The sequence below is a fragment of the Cygnus olor genome, chromosome 14, assembly GCF_009769625.2.
Source record: "Cygnus olor isolate bCygOlo1 chromosome 14, bCygOlo1.pri.v2, whole genome shotgun sequence".
Classification (NCBI taxonomy): domain Eukaryota; kingdom Metazoa; phylum Chordata; class Aves; order Anseriformes; family Anatidae; genus Cygnus; species Cygnus olor.
The window spans coordinates 9,275,170-9,296,793 of NC_049182.1; the positions used below are offsets into that span (position 1 = coordinate 9,275,170).

Here is a 21,624-nt window from a genome sequence, read left to right on the forward strand (position 1 = left end):
GTGTTTGGGGAAAAAAAAAAAAGTTCCTTTCTTCTCTTTTGGCCAAGTTTGACACTTCTGTGCTTGTTTAACCACAAAGCCCCAGTGAAGTGTAGCAGTCTCGTCCAACATCCCTGTTCGTGTAAGTGTTGCACTGGAATGCTTTTTTGTGAAACGTGTCTGGACAAAGAAGAAAAACCCACCTTCCACCCGGGAAGGGGAGTAAAGAACAGAATATTTAGTGTTTGTTCACTAAACTCCCAGGAGATCACAAACGTTCTTGTGATTAGAACTGCTGTGACGATGATAACTCCGGAAACTAGTGAAGGGGAAAAGTCAAAGGTATTTGAGAAAGTGAGATGACGACGTAAACTTGCATCATCTTGCTTGTGCAGCTTACTGAGTAGAGATGAGTACGATGGTATCAGAGCTCTTCTCCGGAGCTTGCTGTGAGCTGGGTGTTGTGAGAGTGAGCGGTTAGGTTTGTACCGGGGAAATCCCTACTGCCAGGCTTTTCCCTTCTGACGGTGTTGTGCAAGCGTAAAGAAAAAGGCATCCGAGCCTTGAGCAGCTTGCAGTCTCTGGGGAGGATGGGTTGCTCCCTCGTCATCCTGGTCTCGGTGTAGAACGTATTGTGGGGAGGCAAAGGGAATAAAGAGGCTTGCAGTGGCAGACGGGGAATGCAGGGCTCTTGAAGCCTGTGAGAAGATAGGCTGGGGAGGAGGCGAAGGGAGGGAATCGGGCTGACAGCACTAGGGATGCTGGTGACTGAACTGTGTTAGGGAAAGTAGCCTTTTCCTGTGCTCCTGCCCTTAAACCCAAGGGAGTTTGGGTTAACAGGAAAAGTAGAGTGAATCTGAGTTTGTAACAGATGTTAGGTTTCAGTAAGAGTACTGCATAAAGGATAAATGTTGTTTGTTTAAGATGTTGGATGAAATTCCTAGGAGCCTCTCAGTCAGATAGCTAATGTTTAATTTCTTACCTGAAGTGCTTGAAGGCCTGAAAAATCTCACTCGCTATGTCAGGCTTATGGAAATGCGAAGCTCCAAATGATAAGGCAGTATCAAAGAGAAAGAAGTACCGGGGCTCTTCCCACGTGGAGCCTGCAGAAGAGAAAAGGCAGGAGCAGCTATTACCTGCAGATCATGAGGAGAATTTGTCTTGTGATCTTCTCAGAAACACAGTCTTGAAGCTGCTTTCCTTTTTCTTAGTACATTCAGAGAGGAAACGCCTTAGAAAGCCAAGTAAACGGCTTCTGGAATATGCAGAAGAATATGATCACTTATTTGCACCCAAGAAAAAGTCAAAGAAAGTCCAGGAGCAATTGCAAAAGGTAGGTTAAGGCAAATGTGCTCTTCATGTCTCTTGCTTTTGGGCTCCAGTTCACGTGCGTTTGCTGTGTTCTTGCTTGCTGACCGTCTTTGCTGTCTGCAAGGCTGTGCAGGGCAAATGTTTTCACCAACGTGTTTCGCTACGCTAGGTGAATTCTCTGGCGAGGTCTGAATTTGAAGGAGGTCTTCCTGCACGGTGCAGTCCTGACAGAGATGCCCAGCGGGGGCCAAGCCCTTTGATTTCAACTCCATCTTCAACCAAAGAGTCCCCTCCCATTCTTGAAGCAGAGTGCTCCTTCTCAGAACTAGGATCCCATTCCACTGATCCCACCCACCAACTTCTAGAAGGACCTTCTGATTTTCCAGAGCTTGTGCTATCTTCCTCAGATGTTTCTGAAGTTTCTGCTTCTCCAGATGCGGAGGAGAGGTTCCTGAAATCGGGTAAGTGGGAGGTTGTGTGATTCTGCTCCCGTAAGCAAATGTGTCACAAGTTCAATGGAAATATTGCTTCAGTCCAAGTTAAAAGGTTAGTAACTGCTGATCTGTTTGGTTATTGGTATATTTATTTTGCTTTGATTCATTCAGAGACCATTACTGGTGCTGGGAAGGGAGAGGGCAGGTGAAGTGTGTTACGCAGTGAGGTGGCTGATTATCTTCTGCTTTTACTGTTCTGTGTAAAGATGTGACCAGGGTCAAGGCCCTGGTGTTCTGGCTTTGTAAACATGTAGGGAATGCTGTTTCTGTTGGTGTATGTATTTTCCTGTAGTGTTTTATTTTGTTTATAGAAACAATAAATGGTGTGTGTATATACACACATTTAATAAATATATAATAAACATAAATATGTATCATAATAAACCAAGCATGTAGAGAGAGGTATAGTCACTGAGAGATCAGTTAGCCTGTTATTTCTGGGACCGGGGGGCTGTGGGTGTCAGATGGAAATGGAAAGTTGGCGATGATTAAAGGAGGGAAAACTGGGAATGTGAACCTGAGGTTGGATATGCAGGAGAACAGCACACAGTGCAGCAGTGGAGCAAACATCCAGCATGCAGGGGTTGCATTTCTCTTCCCACTTGTGAGAAAGCTCATGTCTCGCTGAAGCACGCAGTGCCTGAGCTGTGGGCAGAGGCTTGCCTTGAACGATGATGTGTTGTCCTCCGTTAGGTGTCTGATGTCTCTGGTATCTGCGCAGAGGCGTGTGTCGTAGGAAGGACATAGTCAAGGCTGATAAAAGAAACAGATGAACAGGGTAGGGTAGGTAGTAGGCTGTTTCTGTGGAGTGTCTTGCACTCATAGCATCACAATTTCCTGGTCATTTTACATTTCTACTGTTGCCCACATTTGGCAACTTGTTATTCCCAAGGGCCAGCAAAAAGCTTGAGCAAGAAACCAATGCAGCTTACAGCTACTTTGCTTGAGTCGTGTCTTACCAGGTGGTTTTAACTGGGAGCATGTCCTATAGCCTGTTTACTGTATGCAGCAAGAGCACTGGTACGAGTGGTGTGGGAGTGGAAGCGGGAAGAAGCAGGGCTGTATTTGTCAGTGGTAGGATTGGATTCTTCTGGAATCTTCTTCTGGAAAGAGGTCCAAATGGAGGTCCATTTTTATGTAAGGTGTACAGGTAATTGGCACTTTTCCACAAGGAGCTTGTGATACAAAAGACGAGATGAATTGGGTTGTTTTCAACTGTTGGCTGGTATTTGCTTAATGGTCTTAGTGTGACTGAAGTTAAGAAAATCCCCATTTATCTAACGAGAGGGACTTCATTGCAGGAAACTTTGAGAGCAAACGTCAAAGGAAGCCCACTAAAAAGCTCTTGGAATCCAATGATTTGGACACTGCCTTTATGCCAAAGAAGGAGGAGTGGACTCCCCCAAAGAAGGTATTTTTCCTTCCAGTGCTTTTGAAAGTCTGATAGAAAATGAGCCCAGACACCAGACGCTGCTGAATGAGAGGCACAGTGCAATGGGCTGTGGTTTTTGTTGGCTGTGGCCCAGGAGTGAGGGTCCACCCTTCCCAAAGGTGCTGGTTGCTGTGTTATGATGAAGAAATCTGCTAAATACAGAGGTGTTCCCCACCCCTCCCCGCTTGTAATGAGAACTGGGGAATTTTGGCTGTAAAGTCTCCGCTCTCCATTGATTTATATGGAAAAATGAGTCATCTGGATACTGGTTGGGAAGGTGTGAACAGAAATGTTCTGGGCAGAGCTGTTCTGTCACAGGGAATCCCTGTTATGTTACGGTGTAACTCGAGCTTGAACCAAGGCTTTCTCCTTTTCTGTCAGATTTCCTCTGAATAGTATTTCCTTTGTTATACTCCCAACTGGGCAGGCACATGGTAAGTAAGTGCAGAACTCGTAGCCGGATGGAGGTTTGAGTTGTATCACATATGGTATGCAGTGCTTGATGCAGTGAAGCAGAAAATAGCAGCATTTTCTTTTAAAAATACTCGATATTCAGTAACATCATTTGGAAAAAAAAAAAATCAGAAAGAGTTATGTCAGGCATTGTACATGCACAAGACCTGTCATTGTTTCTCAGGTGAATTAATAAGTTTTGTTGCTTTTCCTGCTCTCTCTCTCTGTGGCACAGTCAGCATGGTTGCAGTAATGCAGAAGCCAGTGTAATTCAGTCTTAGGCTCCATAAAAGTGTGAAACCAGGATTGTATTCCCAGCAACTTATAGGGTGTGAGCAGCCTTTTTGGGAGAGCTCAGGAAACCGTGGGGGATACTGGTGAGCATGAGGCTCGTCAGTCTCTGTGCAAGGAGGAATGCCTTTTCTATGTGGGATCTATGAGACACAAACCAAGTGTCGTCTTGTAATGCTGATAATCATTGATGAATTCATGATCTGAAATAAGAATTGTTGCAGTCACTTGTAAAAGGCTGAGGAACATGCATCTCTGATTTGCATCTGGTGAATCGTCTCTTGTGTATTTGTAGGGCACTGGCCCTTCGGAGAGCGACAGCTCTGAACTGTACTCACCAGCCCACTTCTCGGACCTGGGAGAAGGTAAGTGAAGACAGGGCAGCAGGGGTAGACTGATGCCATGTGGATCAGTGCCTGTGGCTTTAGAGAGAGCTGTGTGTAAGGGCTTACGTGTCCTAGGCTCTTAGTACTGCTGAGGCAGTGGCAGAAGAAATAGGTTCACCGATTGCTTGTCAAAGGTGTCATTATATCTTTGACTTCCTTAAGGAAAGTGGAGGTGTTGGGTTCATATTTCCACTGGAAAATATTAAATGTTCATTCTTAGTCTGAATGGTTGAAGGAAACTCATTACCGCAGGTGCTGTACCACTGCACATTTTGCCTGATGGCGTGCTGTGCCCAGGCTCAACAGTGGTGTTCCATGGAGGATTGTGCAGTTGCACTGTGTTCCCTCCCCCATGTGCCTTTATATCAATCACATTGGTGTCAACATGAGATTTCTGTTTCATGGTGGTGGGAGGAGATAATTATCAGCATTTGAATAGCAACGTTAGCTTTGTGTTGGTAGCACTTCCTTTTTGGCTGGGGGGCTGTCTCAGGAAAAGTCAGTAAGGATAATCCTCAGCTCAGCAAAAGAATTCATACTGAAATTAGGGTGAGTCAGTGTGGTCCAGGTCCTCTGATGGCTGCAGGACAAAGGACAGACTGCCTTGGAGGCAGGCTTGCATCGCCCCAGGCCATGTGCCTTCCAAAACAATGGGAACCAGTCTGAAGCAGTCAAGAGTGTAGAAGCTGATGATGGGCCTGTAGTAAGCAAGCAGATTGTGATTTTTGCATTTTTCTTGAATGGTCTTTGTCACATCCCAGCTCCTGAAAAGCTCTTGGAGAAGCAACGGAAGCGGAAGAGACAGCGCCATCCCTCTGTTGCAATGCATTCCAAGAAGGAGAAAAACGGGGAAGGGCTGGGGGAGACCCCACATTCTGAGGTACTCTTGGGTTTTCCTACACGCTCTTATCCCTGTAATCTCTCTGCTACATCTCAGGGTGCTGTGCAAAGCCTAGGCCAAGTAGTCTTTGGCTGGCTGAATGAGATCGGTGTCAGATGGGACTTCGTCCCCCTGATGTAGTTGCATGAGCTGGGGTTGAAGCTGAAGGTATCACCTTGATTTAGTAACTATTTTGTGATGGCTGCTTAACTCGGGCTCAATTTTTAAGCTGCTACTCAGCTAATTCTGCAGGAGAGAGTCCGTTCTGATCTGACAGAACCAGGGTTTGCCTGGCATCTTGCTTTGCACCTCAGAAGGCCTAATTGCTGTAAAAGGTCTTGTCTTCTGGTGGTGGGTATCTTGCCCTTTTACACACCAGTATGAAATGTAAGCACTAGATTGTGGACTTCAACCCCTTCTTGCACTTGCCCTGCTTGCCAGGGTTAGCTAAGAGCCGCATCGGAGGGGATGGGAGGGGGGGGACTGTCTGTGTCTGCTCGCAGGAGCCTCTGATTACATTCTGCCATCCAGCAGAAAGGGATAATTGGGGCGACTCCCTTCTACTGCATCCTAGCAGAGCTGGCATACAAATATCTCTGACAAGCACGTTTTGCCTTTTAGGAGTGAGCCAGGTATCACCAAGTGTAGGGGAAGCAAGACTTTTCCTGGGAGAGGCGGGACACCTCTGGGCCTCTCTCAGCATCGCCTCTCACTTCCAGTGGCCCAGGTTCAGCAGCAGGCTGTTCTGTCAGGATAGTCAGTATGTATTTCAGGAGCCAATTATAGACATATATTGTTATATTTGTTGTTGTTATACAGCTTCCAGCAGAGCACAAACGTCACACCAGTTGTCTGAGCAGTGCCAGCTACCCTGCTGTCTGCTGCTACTGCTGTTTGAAAAGCATTTCTGACGGGGGTGATAAAGTTTGGGGTAATACCTCAGGGCCCTGCAAGCCTTCCCGTGCTGCTTAAAGAGCACTGGTCACTTGTTTCTGAAGTGTGCTCACCTGGAATCATGTTTCAAAGAAGCCTGTACAAATATCTTTGCCAATGCTGGGGGGTAGTTAACACTCGGCTGTTAGGCACCCTGTAAGAGGCCGGCTCAGTTCAGAGCCAGCAAATTCTCTGCACACCTTTTGTAGCGAAGAAGTGAGGGGGCAGTTCAGAGCAGCAGGGTAGCTAGGCCACGGCTCTGAATGCCGCGCTCACCGCTCACTGCAGAGGAAGTCCAGGGAGTCTTAACTGCCTCCAGCCTTAGACATCTGTGTTGGGTACCTGAAGTCATGTAATATCAATACTCGGCACCTTTTACCAGCATCCATTTTCATGATTGTCTCTCTCGAGCCAGTGCGGTGAGTGTTCACCCCTTGGCTTAGGTGAGTGCATGGGTGAGTATTGGGGTGCTGTGATGCAATTACACTTTCACTTGGAATTCAGACCACACTGGTCCCTAAGTGACTGGCCACACACCTGGCAAGGAACCTCACTTTCTCCTGAATGGTGCTGGAAGAAATACATGTTCTGATGGTGCAGCACAGTGAAGCCTTGGATCCAGCTGCTTTCAGAGGGCAGAGGAAAGTCTGTCTACCTGGGGTGAACTGGGCAGTTTTCTCTGCCCTTGCCTGTCTGTGGAGCCAGGAATGCAAGTTGGCAACATCAGGGCAGCAAGAGACCAAGAGAACAGGATGGAAAATACTGTTGAAGTGGTGGTCAAGGTTGTGTGTCAAGGTCAGGCTGTGCCAAAGAACAGGCCAGGCTTTTAAGGATGTACCAGATACGACAGCAGAAATAGCTCTGGAAGAAGACCCAAGATGAGACCTGCCCTCTATAGGAGGTATGTAGCTTCACAGCGCTCACGTTGGGTAGGGGAAAGAGTGGGAACAGTGTGAGAGGTTCTTCTGAGTGATGGATGGTGATCTCCCTTCTCCCTGTTCGCAGAGCGCAAGTACCTGGCCTTGCCCATCCTGCCCAGTTCTGACATCCCATTCCTTGTGTGTTTCTGGGAGGACTGATTAAAAAATAAGGTCAAGGTCCCTGACATGTTAAATGTACAGATTGGCCAGGTATTTGTGGAACGAAATAGGGTGGCTTGAGGCTGAAAAGATATGGGCTATAGCGTGCTCTGCTACATTGGGCAGTCTGGGGCCAGTTGTTAAGGTTCTTGCTAATAGCAAATATTTTCAGCTCTGGGGGTTGCTGGTTCATGTTATGTAACTCGAGGTACCTTTTAGTCTGTCACTCCATTGACACGTGAAACATGGCCTGGGTTCATAACAAGTTAATACCATGTCCTAGCAGCCATGGTAGAAAGCAGCCAGAAGGATGAACCAGTTCTAAATCCCTCGTACCTCTGGCTGTGGCAAATCTGAATGTCTCCCCTGCCTCCTTCTAAACCCCCCTTGAAACTAGTGGGAAGCTAGTGTCATTAACCGCAGAAGGGATGGTGGTCGTTAGCCAGTTTCCTGCCGCTCTGGAAGGGTCCTCAGTGACCACAAGAGGGGCCAAGCTTCCTTTGTCTCTGCAACACTGACCCCAGCACAAACAGAAGCTGTAGCTGAAGTCGTTTGCCCACACCAGTAGCTGATTAACCCTGCTCTTGTTCTTCCTTACAGTGACCCCTGCAACCCTGAGGTCACTGCTGAGCTGAGCAGAAGAGGGAGCACCTATGTAGGAATAGGAGCACCTGAGCTGTAACCAGTCCCTGGGATGCTGGTCGCTGATGCTGCTCCTGGAGCATTCCAGGAGCCAAATCGAGTGTTTGAGCCAGAGGGCTGCCTTGTGGCAGACTGCGCCCTTCCTAGCAGAAATACCTAGCAGGAGCAGAAGTATCTAGGTAGCACTTCAGATGCCATTGTGTGTAGAGGCAAAGGCAGCTGTCGTGTTGTTAACAAGTGGTTTTACCAGGGCTGTAGACCTTTTCCTTACCCTTCCATCTTCCAGGGTTAGGATGGCAGCAAATGACATGCTCCTCAGAATTCCTGCAGGCTGTATGATTGCCAGCCTTCCGGCATGTATGTAACGATAGTTTGTAAGGTTGTACACTGGACGTGTGATTGGCAGTAGTTTGTAGCTGAGAGTTTTCTTTTTTGTGCTCAATAAAGCAAACTTACACCACTCATATTTGTATTGTGTGCTTTAATATGGTGTCAGTGCATCATTGGTCCATGTGGTTTTAAAAGGTTCCCAAGTGAAAACATGCCGACATATTCAAGGACTGAAAAATCAAGCAAAGGAAGCATCATTACCTGACAAGAATACCAGCTCCATGTTCTCCCAGCTTAAGGATGTAAAGCTTTCCCAACGTTTGTTTTGCTCAGACTAATAACGTGTTCAGAGTGTTCAGTTGAGCTTACAAGCTTTAGTGGCACCACAGCTCAGATGAGTTATGGTATTCTCATGTGCAGAAAGTGGTGCAAAGCTCCCTCTCGTCATCATTAGTTGTCCACCTGGCACTGAGCAGGCTCCAGGGTATGGGTGGTGGTTGCTGCTCTTGCTAGGAGTTGGAATTCCTAACAAGGTCTTTAAAGTGCACAGCTTTCTTCCGGACATGCAGTATGCATGGCTTTTTGACCCAAGGAGGATCTTGGATCAAAAAGCCGCTGTAGCTATGCACTGAGATCACTCAGCTATCTGCAGTGAGCTGGGATTTAAAACCAAACAAAAATAAATTTCAGTCTTTTTATTTGCATTTCTAGTACAAGCAGACATCAACACGCAGGATGCTTCTCTGGCATTGGTGGGCACAATTTTCAGACTATGCAAGCCTGCCGGATGTGTTCCTATGAATCTGTTCTTCCTCAGTTGTGACTTTCTTTCCTCAAAGCGGGTTATGCACAGAAAAATAGTTATGTTCATTGTGTATTTTAAATGATCTAACAAACGAAAGAGCTCTTCCTTTCCTTCCTTGTAAGTCTTTTGGTGGAACCATACGGGGGGCGTTCTCTCCAGGGTGGGTAGCACTGACTGCCAAACTTGTATGTGCTCGATGGCTGAATTTGTAGTGTGCAAGACAGGACAGAATACACAGCCCTAATTTTGAATTTCTTTTTAAAGGGGGAGACATCAGGTCATGGGACTGCTACAAGCCCTAAAGAGGGAAATGAAGAGGGGTCTGAGAATGACCATGGAGTGCCTTCATCCAAAAAGATACAGGGGGAGCGTGGAGGAGGAGCAGCTCTCAAGGAGAATGTGTGCCAGGTAGTGTCCTTGAGGAGACCTCTTTGAAACTTCAGTACTCCCAAAGATTTTCCATGTGAGTGCTGACATGCTCTTGTGCCCCCAGCTAAGTCCAGGTGGCCTCAAGGTGCACGTTATTGAAATAACCAGCTTTTTGTGCTCTTTGAGGGGCTGTGTGGTTCTGAGGGCTTTGACAGGCCTTTAACCAGTAGTGTTCTGAATCGAGCCTTTCCTGTGCCGTTGTCTCATCCTGCTGAAGTTTAGGGATGTTAGGGAGATGTGACCAACGTACAGTTCATTTTAGCTGATGCATCATAGTAGGGACAGGACAGCAAATGGCAGTGGTGATGCACAAACCACCTGAACTTACTGATACACTGAAAATTAACCTTTTTTTTCCGCAGGACTCTCTGCTGGCAGCTGCGCTCAGCATGCAGAGCAGTGCTGTCCAGGATGAGTTGGGGAAGGGGTTGCTCAGAGCTCACGATGTGCTTCCTTCCCACCCCACAGATCTGTGAGAAGCCAGGGGAATTGCTGCTGTGTGAGGCGCAGTGCTGTGGTGCTTTCCACCTGCAGTGCCTTGGGCTCTCTGAGATGCCAACGGGCAAATTCATCTGCAACGAGTGTTCCACAGGTACAGCAGCTTTCCTGAGCACAGAAGGGCAGAGTGTTTCCTGCCCGCTTACCTGGTGCTTCCTTCGCTGAAGTGTTATGCCAGCAGTAGGGCCACTAACTGGCTGTCAGTCCTTTGGTGATTGGTTTGATGATCCTTTTCTAATTAACTAGTCTTACCGTTGATTCAGGCACGTGGGTTGGGGATAAAAAAGTGAAATTCTTATCTGGGATTAGGGTGGAGAGGGGTGGTAGGGTGGATGGGTCCAGAGCAGGCTGAGTATGGCTCTTGGTTTTTGTTTTTCTTTCTTTTTTTTTCCCCCAGCCTGCAATCACAACTACGGTCTTTTTTTTTCTTTTTTTTTTTTTTCCCAGTCTGGACTTACATTGCAGCTGCAGGCAAAACCAGCGTGCTGCAGAGACTTGCGCTCTGCGATGTGTACAGCAGCAGGCTGGGAAGTCATACTGTGCTGCCCCGCAGCCTGGCAGAAGTGACAGGTTTTCATTTAGCCTTTCTGTATGACTGGTGTTCTGTCTGCTGCTCTTCCTCCAGGAGTCCATACCTGCTTTGTGTGCAAGAGCTGTGGGGAAGACGTGAAACGGTGTTTGCTGCCACTCTGTGGGAAGTATTACCATGAAGAATGCATACAGAAATACCCGCCCACAGTCATGCAGAACAAGGGTTTCCGATGCTCTCTGCACATATGCATGACTTGTCATGCTGCTAACCCAGCAAACATCTCTGCGTCTAAAGGTACTGAAATCTTCCGGTGTGATCCCAGGGAGGCAGTTAGAAGCCTTCTCTTTGTTGACCTGGTCCGCTAGTTCTTGATGCTGTTTTCCTGTCCTCGCCACAGTGCTCGCTGTAGCGTTTGCTTCTCTCAGGGGAGCTGAAGGGGTGGTGTCCATGTGTAAGGTCGCTGCTCATCAGCACTCCTGATGGCCAGGCACAGCAACTGAACTGAACTGTTCATTTCTGTCCAGACGTTTGGATGCCTGCACGTCTGGCAATGTCACATTCTTCTCTGGATTTTTGAAGCCTCTGGAGCTGTGTGGACACTCCTGTGTCTCTTCTTTGTACTTCTCACTATGCCAGTGCTGCAGACAGTGCGTCCTTAGCAGTGGCTATCAAGGCAATGGCATTAGAGAGCAGCGTAGTAAAAATTGTGATACTGTTTTTTTCTTTCTTTTTCTCTTAAATGCAAACTCTGATTTTTGTAGTGACACTACTCACTTAAGCTTCTCAGGCAAATATTTGAGTCGTTTGCTCCAATACCTTGACCTTTATCTCTCATGATTAAACTTAAAACTTTCATTTGAGTGCCTTGTATGTTTGCTTCTAAAACTGCCTTTCTTTAAATCTTTGGTATCTTAAGATGAGTGGCAATAATACCAGCCGTATTTTTATCCTCAGGCTCTGTGTTAGTCTTGTTTCCTTCCACATGTCAGTACTTAATATGGAAGAAGCTATTAGGGCATTAAAGCCCATAGCTCATGGCTTCCCCTCTGAATATTTGCCTTGTGCCCCTCCGGCTGTTGCTTTCCAGTGGTCAGATTTACCCCTTTCTTTCCACCTCTTCTCCCTGTTAAATCTCTTGTGAGGAACTTAAAAGACACTGAGAAATCTTGGATGAATTAGGCCTGAAGGCAATTTTAAGTTCTCTATTTGGGACTTTCAGAGTAAAATCTGATAAAATGGAAAGGCAAGTGTTGATGTTTCAGAAGCTATGGGGATTGGTTTCATTACGTTCAATTAAGTACTTGGAACACTCGCTCTGTAATTAGTGTCTGAGCTGATTTACTAATTACTTGTGTATGATAGGAAGCAGTCCTAGTCTGTGAACTCTTGAACTGTTCCTGGGTATCGTGCAGGAGGCTTTTCACCTCTAAATAATATGATTTTCTATTGTATTATATACAAATACAGATCTATTTTTATACATATTTCATTTTATTAATTTGATGTTCTGTAGAAATTAAAAGTCAATTTCCATTTCCAAAAATCACCTATGGTTTTGAGCTCAAATATCAATAGAGAGTAGTTTGGGGAGGAAATAAAAACTCAGTTTCCTTTAGAGATTCACCATGTTTCTGATACGTTCTGACGGCAGGCCGCTTGATGCGCTGCGTGCGGTGCCCAGTAGCATACCACTCCAATGACTTCTGCCTCGCTGCTGGCTCCGTGGTCCTCGCCTCCAACAGCATCATCTGCCCCAACCACTTCACTGCACGGAGGGGCTGCCGCAACCATGAGCACGTCAACGTCAGCTGGTGCTTTGTCTGCTCGGAAGGTGAGACGGTGTCCACTGGGTCCCCTGTTGTCGAGTGATGCCCTGACATAAATGACAAAAGAGCAACAGAAGTGCCGTGGGAGGAGATCATTATAGCAGGCAGAAGCTTTGCCTGTGCAGAGGGTGCTGGTGAGAACTGCAGAACTGCATAGAGCAGGTTGCCTTCCTATACATCCCCGTTTAAGTCCAAATTCAGGCTAGGACTTTTTCTGGATCCTTAGAAGGGCTCTTTGTGCAGCAGAGGTAGGGCGCGAGCTGTTGAAAAGGGTTTGCAGAAGAGCATCGTGCCCTTCTCCCAGCAGTTTCTGTCTAGAATTGTGTACTCCAGGGCTTCTGCCCCGTGACTTCAATAAATTCCTCCTCCTTTTCTTCGCAGGGGGCAGCCTTTTATGCTGTGAGTCGTGCCCGGCTGCGTTTCACCGTGAGTGTCTAAACATTGAGATGCCAGAGGGAAGCTGGTATTGTAACGATTGCAAGGCAGGCAAAAAGCCACACTACAAGGAAGTAGTCTGGGTGAAAGTTGGGCGCTACAGGTAGGTGAAGGTAGAACAGACTTGTCCCTATCCCCTCTTCATGCAGTGATCATGGTGTTTGAGGTGAGAAGCTGCTTGGCTCTGCAGGGTTCAGTCCAGCAGCCTCTGACTTTTAGCACGCACGTAGCAGCTGAAGTGCATGCCTTCCTTCTCCAGTAGCCTCTTCTCCCCCAAGCCTTGCTGGTAGCCCTCAATTTTTTTCCCCCCATGCCTCTATGAAGTAACATGCTTCTGAGGCCATGGGGGAAGTGGGGAAGTCAGAGGTTTCAGATGCCTTTCCCTCTGTTGTAGGTGGTGGCCAGCTGAGATTTGCCATCCCAGGACAATTCCTGTCAACATCCAGAAAATGAAACACGACATCGGCGAGTTCCCTGTGCTGTTCTTCGGCTCCAAGGATTACCTGTGGACCCACCAGGCTCGTGTGTTCCCGTACATGGAAGGCGACGTCAGCAGCAAAGACAAGATGGGGAAGGGTGTGGATGGCATATACAAGAAAGGTAATTTGTCTTCATCCCGGGAGGTCTGTGTTCTGTTTCTCTTTGTTCCTGTTTGGAGAAGTGATCTTCTTGTAACAAAGAAAAATACCATTTTAGAGCTAAAGCTGAATTAAATTTGCAGAATGAACTGTTGCTTATCTATCATCGTGCACACCTAGAATTTTCGTGGGTCTCAGCTCACAGAGAGGGCCAAGGGTGTGTAGATCTTGAGTGTTTCTCTAGCTCTGATGTAGCTCCTCTTTCTGAGCAAGCTGCTGCTCTGTCAGCTTCCCTGTGTCTAGTACAGTCGCTATCTGTATAAAAGTGCACTTGAGAGTTAGGAATTGACGCTGCCTGACAGCTCTTCCCCAAAACACTCAAAGCTAGCTGGCAGCTTGGATGCTTCTTCACCCACAGGCACTGTAACTCCTGTGACTGCCCTACTGCATTGTCCTGTTCTCCCTGTGACCCTCTGCCTCTAAAAGTATTCTGCCAGGGAGTGTTGTCTGGGGAGCTGTGTGCTGGGTGGATCCTGGCAGCCCACCTCTGTGTGAGCAGGGGGAATTCCTCATAACACACACTGTTATTTCACATAGCTCTTCACGAAGCTGCGGTAAGATTTGAAGAACTGAAGGCACAGAAAGAACTGAGACAGCTTCAGGAAGACAAAAAGAATGACAAGAAACCTCCTCCCTACAAACACATCAAGGTGAGGGCAAGTGAGGGGGGGCAGGTGCAGAAGAGAAGTCCTGAGCTGTCGGTACAGGTGATTTCCAGGTATACCGAAACATTTCTACTGTTTGGGCATCTGGCCGCATTTGAAGGTTACTTTGGTCCCTTTGGCATCTTCAGTCATCCTCCACAGAAACAATTCATGTATCTGCAGAGCTGTGTGGAAGCTGGATATCAGTGATAGAGGTACTCTGCTTTGCTGGAAGAGATCTGGCCCTCTCTGCTGTTCTGTGGCAGTTGTGTGGTGTGAGAGGAGTGTCCCTTCCTTGGGGACTTAGGGAGAGTGCTGGTATCATCCATTGTGCTCAAATTCTGCGTGGTACTGGTGGCAAGGCGGGCCTCCAAGGTGGTTTGGGACAGGAGATGGTCAGGGTACAGTGGAGCAGAGGGGAGGATGGTAACCCACAGTGGAGTGTGACGGTATCTTTGTTTCATCTCTGCTATTGTGGGGTGGTTTCTTCGGTGGTGGTTTTGGTTCTTTTTGTTTATCGGTTAAACGGAAACACTAGAACAGATATATGTGCTGGAACACCATCCTTTTTGCTGAGTTTTGGGGACAGCCAGGTTTAGGGCTGATTTTTGACGTAGAAGTGGAGCACCATTTATTTCAAGGAATTCCTACAGGATGGAGGTGATTTGAGAGGAGAGTTAGGGCCAGGCAGGTATATGTGGTTGGGGCATGGGCCAGAGTGATCCGAAACCTAGTGACTCAGGGACTGTGTTCCTCTTTTTCATTGCTTCCTTCTGCTACTTCCCTTTTTTATGTGGCAAACTATGAAAGCTTAATTGATTGCTGGCACTTTTTGTTTATAGCTAGACTTTTGAGGCAGGCAGGTATATACTGTGTGAGTGTACTGTACAGTGTAAAGAACACGGCTGAATGCTGTGGCAGCAGCATGGGCCAGGCAACTCCAGCAGAGGAAATCAGTTTCTCATTCTAGGTATTTTTAAGCCTGTCTCTGGCTGCAAAACAAAGGAATTTTGTAAATAGTCTTGAGCCTTTGAAAAACACTTCTAATGTTAATAATACTGGTTACAGTCACTAGCCGTGGTAGATCTTTGGAGGTCTATGTGCAAGCTGTTTGTTTCTGTGAAAGCAAAGGAATCACTTTGCCCGAGAATTCCATGAACTGGCCAAAGCTTGAGGATGGAACGGACAAATCTGGCTGTGTCTGCTCCTTTGCTTGACCTTCTAATGAGATCAGCAGCTCAAGGTCTATCCCAAGGAGTGCCAGTGCGAGAGACGGCTGCAAAATACATTTGGGATCCTTCATCACATCAGGATTAGGATTGTGGCTAGTCCAAGAATTTTGCCCTGTTTTGGAGCTGATTTCATACCAATGGCGCCTTGGTGATTAGGGCCGTGTCTGCTGGGTGTGTGTGAATGCTGAGGGGCTGATCTTGCTCAGACACCGTTGTAGTTTAGAGCAGCAAACTGGTATTCTTCTGTCTCCCCACTGCTGGACAGTCCTAACCTTGTGACTCGTTATTGAAGTGATGAGCTAGCAGTTTAAGTGAGAGATGGGAAGCAGCAGAGAACGCAAAAGCGACACGGTGAGAGATGGGAGGCAGTACTAGGAGAAAGAGAGTGGAGGAGGAGGAGGGGGGGGACACTGTTAAGAGATTAATCAGGGGGTTCTGCAAGGTTTGCTTTTAAAATTAGAGGGTAAGAGCTTGGCCTGCCTGTGGTAGGCTGCCAGTGCAGAAACTGCTGTGTGAGTGGGACTTGAGAAGGTGTGGGAGGGGGAAGGCCGGAAGAGTTTTGCTAAACAATCTCCATGTTCTGGGAGAGGAAAGGGACCTAATGGTGTGGCTCGCCTGGGCAAAGAACAGCAAGGAGCTTTTCTTCAGTGTGTCTCCAAAGTCCTGACTCTCTGTTGCCTGCCTTTCAGCGTTCGCTGCCTTTAACCAAAACCAAAGGACCCTGCTCGTGCCAAAGACAAGCCAGTCGCTTCTCCACCTGGTGCTGCGCTCTGCTTCCTTCAGGAGCGGTTTTTAGAGAGCTCCTTGGCTTAACTCTGAGCTCCTGTTTGGGCCTTCCAACCCCAACCCTTGTCTGTTTTTTCTTTGATTTACATCTGCAGGAAAGTTGGGTAGGGAGCTCTAACTGCTTGTGGCCTGGTGCGTAGGTAGAGCCTCTGTACTCTGTCACGGGCATGCCAGCCTGGTTCTCCTAGTGACAGCTGAGAGCACAGAACAGCTTGAAGGTAACAGATTCAAAAAAAATAGGGCTGTAAGAACAAAATACAGAGAAGGACCTGACACTCAGAGACTGGAGAAGGTGCTGCTACACCCAGAAAGTGTTCGGTGTCGGTCACTGGTATATTGTGTACCCAGCTAGAGCGCTGGGCCATCTGGGCTGGATTTGGTCACAGCGGTGTTGGGAGGGGGACACCTTGCAGCCTCTCCCCACTCTGGGGATGCAGAACACACACGGTACCAGGTGGTGCTAATGGGGGATCTGCATCCTCCTTAGCTCTTCCCTCTAAACGTTCACTTCTTGAAGTATTGTGCACAGAAAAAAAAAACATACACGCCTGTGTGTGTCGTCCTACCCCTTGTAACTTGCACTGCAGCCTGTCGGCTCATGGGCAAAGGTTGAGCACAGAAGTGTGTGTCGTGATGACCTGTTCTTAATTAGCTAACATCCTCCGTGTGCATTCAAGGTGAACCGGCCGGTGGGTAAGGTGCAGATCTTCACTGCAGACCTGTCCGAGATACCACGGTGCAACTGTAAACCAACAGACGAAAACCCCTGCGGCCTGGACTCTGAATGCATCAATCGCATGTTGCTCTACGAGTGCCACCCCCTGGTCTGCCCCGCAGGGGAACGTTGTCAGAACCAGTGCTTCTCTAAGCGGCAGTATCCCGAGGTACAAATTTTCCGCACGCTGGCACGAGGCTGGGGCTTGCAAGCCAAAACAGACATCAGAAAGGTACGTGCTCTGCTTCTGCATGCAGCTTTCTCTTGCCACTTCTCTCTTGCTCAGTGTCAGTTTTAATAGATTTGAAAAATTGTCTTCTGTAATTTGAAGGACTTTGTTGCTATAAAATGCTGTTCAGGAAAGAAGTGGATTAATTTTTTACTGTCCTACAAGCATGTTTTGGCTCAGCTAACTAAGAAAATGTTTTATGTTAATTTCCCACAGGATAAGAAAGATGATTGCATAATCTGTCTGTAAGGATGGTAGACGTTATGAATGTACCAGAATACTGACGTAAAAGACTACTCAGGATTTTCAGATGGGGAACAGTGATTACACCCATGTCCCCAGTTCTTGAATAGCGAGGCTCTTGTAGTATAAGTCTTGTATCACAAACTGAGACCAAGCCTTGACTCTTTCAAAAGAGTAATGTCTTAGAGATGGCTGTAATTATTGTGGAAAGTAGTATCTGCAGGCAGCTAAAATACTTGTATGCATATTTTAAATCCCGAGAGTAATTATTCTGCGTACACACATCCATGCTGAATGAAGAAGGAAGAGTTTTCCAGCAAAGAGAACCCCAAAGCTAAGAAACAGTGAAGTGACACAGAGGGCCACAGACAGCGTAGTAGGAGAAGAATGTCTGAAAAAGGAGTAGAAGAGGGCAGTCAGGGAAGGCTTGATATCTGTGGGAAAAATGCAAGTCTGTCCTGTTTAGGCTTTGCTGCCTGCTGTGATATAGGTTAGAGGGTCTCTTTGCCATTTCATGCACCTTATGTTTCACTTTTAACAGACGGTCTGGAAACAGCAAAACTCAATTATTTAATGGAGGCACCTGTTGGCCCCAGTGGAGCAGAGCTGTGGTTCCCTGTAATGGTCTCTGTAGTACTTACTGCAGGTGAACACCACAGATTTACTGCAGGAGCAGGTGCCTCTGGTGTATCATGCTCAGTGTGGTAGGTCCCCAAAAGGATGTTGTTCCAGCTGGAATGCAGTTATGCAGTGCCTTGAGCTTTGCAGAAAAGAACTACACATGTGGTTTAGTTCATGGTGTCCCTGAGTGTTAGTTCTGTCTGTAGCACAGAGAATAATCTGATGGCCATTGTTGCTTTATTTAATTTATTTCAAGTTACTTGTTTCTGTGTGTAAAATGGATTTGTAATTCAGGGCTCTTAATGAAATTATAGGTCAAACCAACTGCAAAGCACAGAGGAGGATTATGAAAAAAATTCCACAAAGGAAACAGGAACTAATTTTTAGCACAAAGGTGGATGTCCCTCCATCTCGGAGGGAATTTGTCATATCTTATCAGTCTGTTTTCTCTGTGGCAGGGTGAATTTGTTAACGAGTATGTTGGGGAGCTAATTGATGAAGAGGAGTGCCGAGCCCGAATCCGCTATGCTCAGGAGCACGACATCACCAATTTCTACATGTTGACACTGGATAAGGTATGTGGAAGGAACTTCTCTTGCCAGAAGCCTAGCCAGAAGTAAAATTATTTCAAGGTAGGCATGATAGTGCTCTTTTCCAGCAAGTAAAAAGGTGCTAAGAGACACTGATGAGCTGGTCTGCATTTCCACTTAAAGTGAAGACTGAAAGAATGGACGTAATGTGCCGTAGAGAAGTTTCAGGTTGGATCTTAAAATCAGGAGCAAAGTATGAACCAGCTTCATTGGTGTTTATTCAGTCCTGACATTACAGAGAGTGCTAACTTCCCAGAAAGCAGTGGTAGTGCCTTCATGGCTGTCCAGGAGGCTGTGCCCCTTTTAAGATGATGATATTGGGCAGGAGTCTGTATTGGTGCGTGTTCTGCCAAGTCTGATCAGAGACATCAGTGTGGAAACTGATCAGCCATCTGTTGATTGTCCAGGCAACAGAGCGACTGACACCTGCACTTAACACTTGGTTAAAACGTGTTTGCATACTCAGGTGCTTTGCAAGATGTCCTCATGTCCAGACACCAGATGTCTCAGTTGTTGCACTTCTCACTACCGAAAAAGACTTTGTTGGCACACTGGTACCTCTGCCGCAATGGCTTGAGTGGGATGTGGCAGTTATTGAATGTGCTTTTTTTTTTTTTTAATTGCAATTCCAGGACAGAATCATTGACGCTGGCCCAAAGGGCAATTACGCTCGGTTCATGAACCACTGCTGCCAGCCAAACTGTGAGACTCAGAAATGGTGTGTGAATGGTGATACTCGGGTTGGGCTCTTCGCAATTGTAAATATCAAAGCTGGTAAGGAACCCCATTCTGTCAGTACCTGCAGTTAAAAGCATGGGAACCTTTCTGTAAGGAAAGGAGGGGAGAGGAGGGTATGTAGCTCACCTGGGGAGATGCTTAATCTTTCTGTTTCCACGCTTAATTTTTCTCATTTCACACCAGCTACAACACCAGCACTGCCATAGTGGAACGTAAACATATCCATACTATAAATGGAGGTTCATAGATTTAATTTATAGGTCCAAGAAATGGAACTAAGCATCCTACAGTATGGGACAGAATGCCCTTTTTGGCTGTAGGATGTGGTGGGAGAGTGAGGGAGGATACACGTAATTCTTAATTCCCACAGATCTGTGCTGAGAAGAATATTTGGTACCCTTACGTAGTTGGGACGGTCATTTGTGTCATTTTATTTCAAAAGTGCTTTTACTCTAGCAGTAGCAATAAGGCATTCTGCCACATAGGTTGTTACAACTTCTTTGGGTTTTATCTGCTTTTGTGCCAGGGACTGAGCTGACTTTCAACTACAATCTGGAATGTTTGGGAAATGGAAAGACAGTTTGCAAATGTGGTGCTCCAAATTGCAGTGGCTTCCTAGGAGTGCGGCCAAAGGTATGATGCCTCCCTTAAGCTTTTGTTCTTCCAAATGACCTCTCTGCATAGATGTGGTGCATTTGTTGCAGATATTTTGGGAAGGGTAGTCCACTTTCAGCGTGGTCTTGAGAACACTGCTTGAATTGAGATGAATGCTCAAATTACCGTTCTGAGAGTGCAGATCTGGGGTCTGAATTTGCTGAAGACGTGCTCCAACCAAACAGTAAATAAATGTGTTTTTTTCAGAATTTTCTGCTGGTTATCATGGCAATTTCAGTCACTCTAGAGCAGTAAAAGATAGACACAGGAAAGACTTCTGTTGGATAACCAGGAAAGTTCTGCTCAGCTCATTTCCCTACATGAAGGCCTGAGTAAATTGTGAGAATGCATGGGAGGCCAGCAAACTCGGATTCCTTTAGCTCCGAGTTGCCTTAGAGCTAGAAGGCTTCTGCATCGCTATCTTTCCTGCAATAAGAAAGTTCCTATTTTTTTCATTCTTTTGTTTAAGTGGCTCAAGTGTACATATCAGACAGGAATAATACATTTGCTACGTCTATAGTAGAAAAATCACTACATTTGAGAACTCACTGACTTTGGAGAACTGTGTTTTGTAACTGCAGTGTTGCAGTAACAGGAATTGATTTCCGATACCTTCTTGTGAGCTGGTTCTCACTGGGAAAAGGAAATGACAGAAGCATTTGGCCCAGTTCCCAGCTGTCACCAGCTAAATCTGTCTCAGCTGTTGGTTTGTTTCAAGAGCTTCACCAAATCAGTCTGTAATCCTTCTTCTCTGGCATGTCGATACCAGCAGCTTACCCACAGTTAAGGGTTAAAAGCTCCAGCAGTGTAGTTGTTAAGCCCTGTCAATATATAGGGTAGGTTTGCGAATTTCCCAGAGAGCTTAGTTCTGCAGACAAATTAACTTAAGAAAAAAATGATGTGTCTTCAGAGGTTGATGGATGAGTTGAATTATACATCTGGTGTATTTAGTTCTTTTTTGGTTGTGGTTTAAAGTTCAGTTTCTTTCGTGCTGCTCCCATGTTATACGTGGCTTGACTACTGTCATTTTTGCCCTGAAATTACAGGTTGCATGATGGAAATCAGAGAAAGGTGCCGTTAAATTGGCATTAATGTTCCATTGTGATGACTGAGGTGATATATTCCATCTTGATGAGGTGGGCTAGGAAACAATGCCAAGCAAACAGTACCTCGGTGGTATTTTTTGTCTAATTCATCCAACAAAAGATGCATTTTTTAAGATTCCTAAAGATACAGCAAGACAAAACTTCACTGCATATATACTCAAGTTAACTCTTAAAAGTGACCTTTCTAACTAGGAATTCTAGGAAGAACGTTCTGGAGTCTGATGTACTGCAGTTGAAAAGTGAGAAATGCTAGAGTTGCTTAGATATTCAAATTAACTGTGAAACGTTTTCTTGTTCTCCTTGTAACTAAGTGCTAGGTGGTGAGAATAGGTGAGATAGTTTAGGTATGGCCTGTGGTGATTACATTGCCTGCATTTACAATAAGAAAGGCCTGACCTGTCCCTATTGTTAGTGGAAATGATGGTATGAAAACAGAAATATCTATGTGTGAAGGGGAGGCAAACATCAAGAAGTGTAACACCCTCCTGATAGGGCTACCAGATAGTCAGTACTGCAGAATTCTTAAATTGTAGGGTCTGGAGACAAAGGTTTCAAAAAGATGTTGGTTTTATCTTGAGAAGAATGACAAAAATAGTGCCTAATGTTTATGCAGAATAAAGGCATGCAAAAACCACCTCACAGGCTCCGTCTCAGCACGCAGAGATGTTCTGCGTGCAGAACGCGAGTTTGGAC

At 46.3% G+C, this 21,624-nt stretch overlaps 1 protein-coding gene across 4 annotated transcripts in view; it reads left to right on the forward strand.

The window, feature by feature from the left end:
• Positions 1-21,624, forward strand: part of NSD1 (nuclear receptor binding SET domain protein 1) — a 62,962-nt gene that overhangs the window by 27,330 nt on the left and 14,008 nt on the right. For all 4 annotated transcript variants that reach the window (XM_040573821.1, XM_040573822.1, XM_040573820.1 and 1 more), the window contains exons 6-21: positions 1,191-1,312; positions 1,460-1,751; positions 3,086-3,195; positions 4,256-4,325; positions 5,108-5,226; positions 9,280-9,423; positions 9,913-10,036; positions 10,568-10,768; positions 12,126-12,305; positions 12,682-12,838; positions 13,130-13,335; positions 13,911-14,023; positions 16,713-16,982; positions 18,302-18,418; positions 19,066-19,207; positions 19,698-19,804. In XM_040573821.1, the coding sequence (XP_040429755.1) occupies positions 1,191-1,312; positions 1,460-1,751; positions 3,086-3,195; positions 4,256-4,325; positions 5,108-5,226; positions 9,280-9,423; positions 9,913-10,036; positions 10,568-10,768; positions 12,126-12,305; positions 12,682-12,838; positions 13,130-13,335; positions 13,911-14,023; positions 16,713-16,982; positions 18,302-18,418; positions 19,066-19,207; positions 19,698-19,804 (2,474 nt within the window). The remainder of the gene's footprint in view (positions 1-1,190; positions 1,313-1,459; positions 1,752-3,085; positions 3,196-4,255; positions 4,326-5,107; positions 5,227-9,279; positions 9,424-9,912; positions 10,037-10,567; positions 10,769-12,125; positions 12,306-12,681; positions 12,839-13,129; positions 13,336-13,910; positions 14,024-16,712; positions 16,983-18,301; positions 18,419-19,065; positions 19,208-19,697; positions 19,805-21,624) is intronic.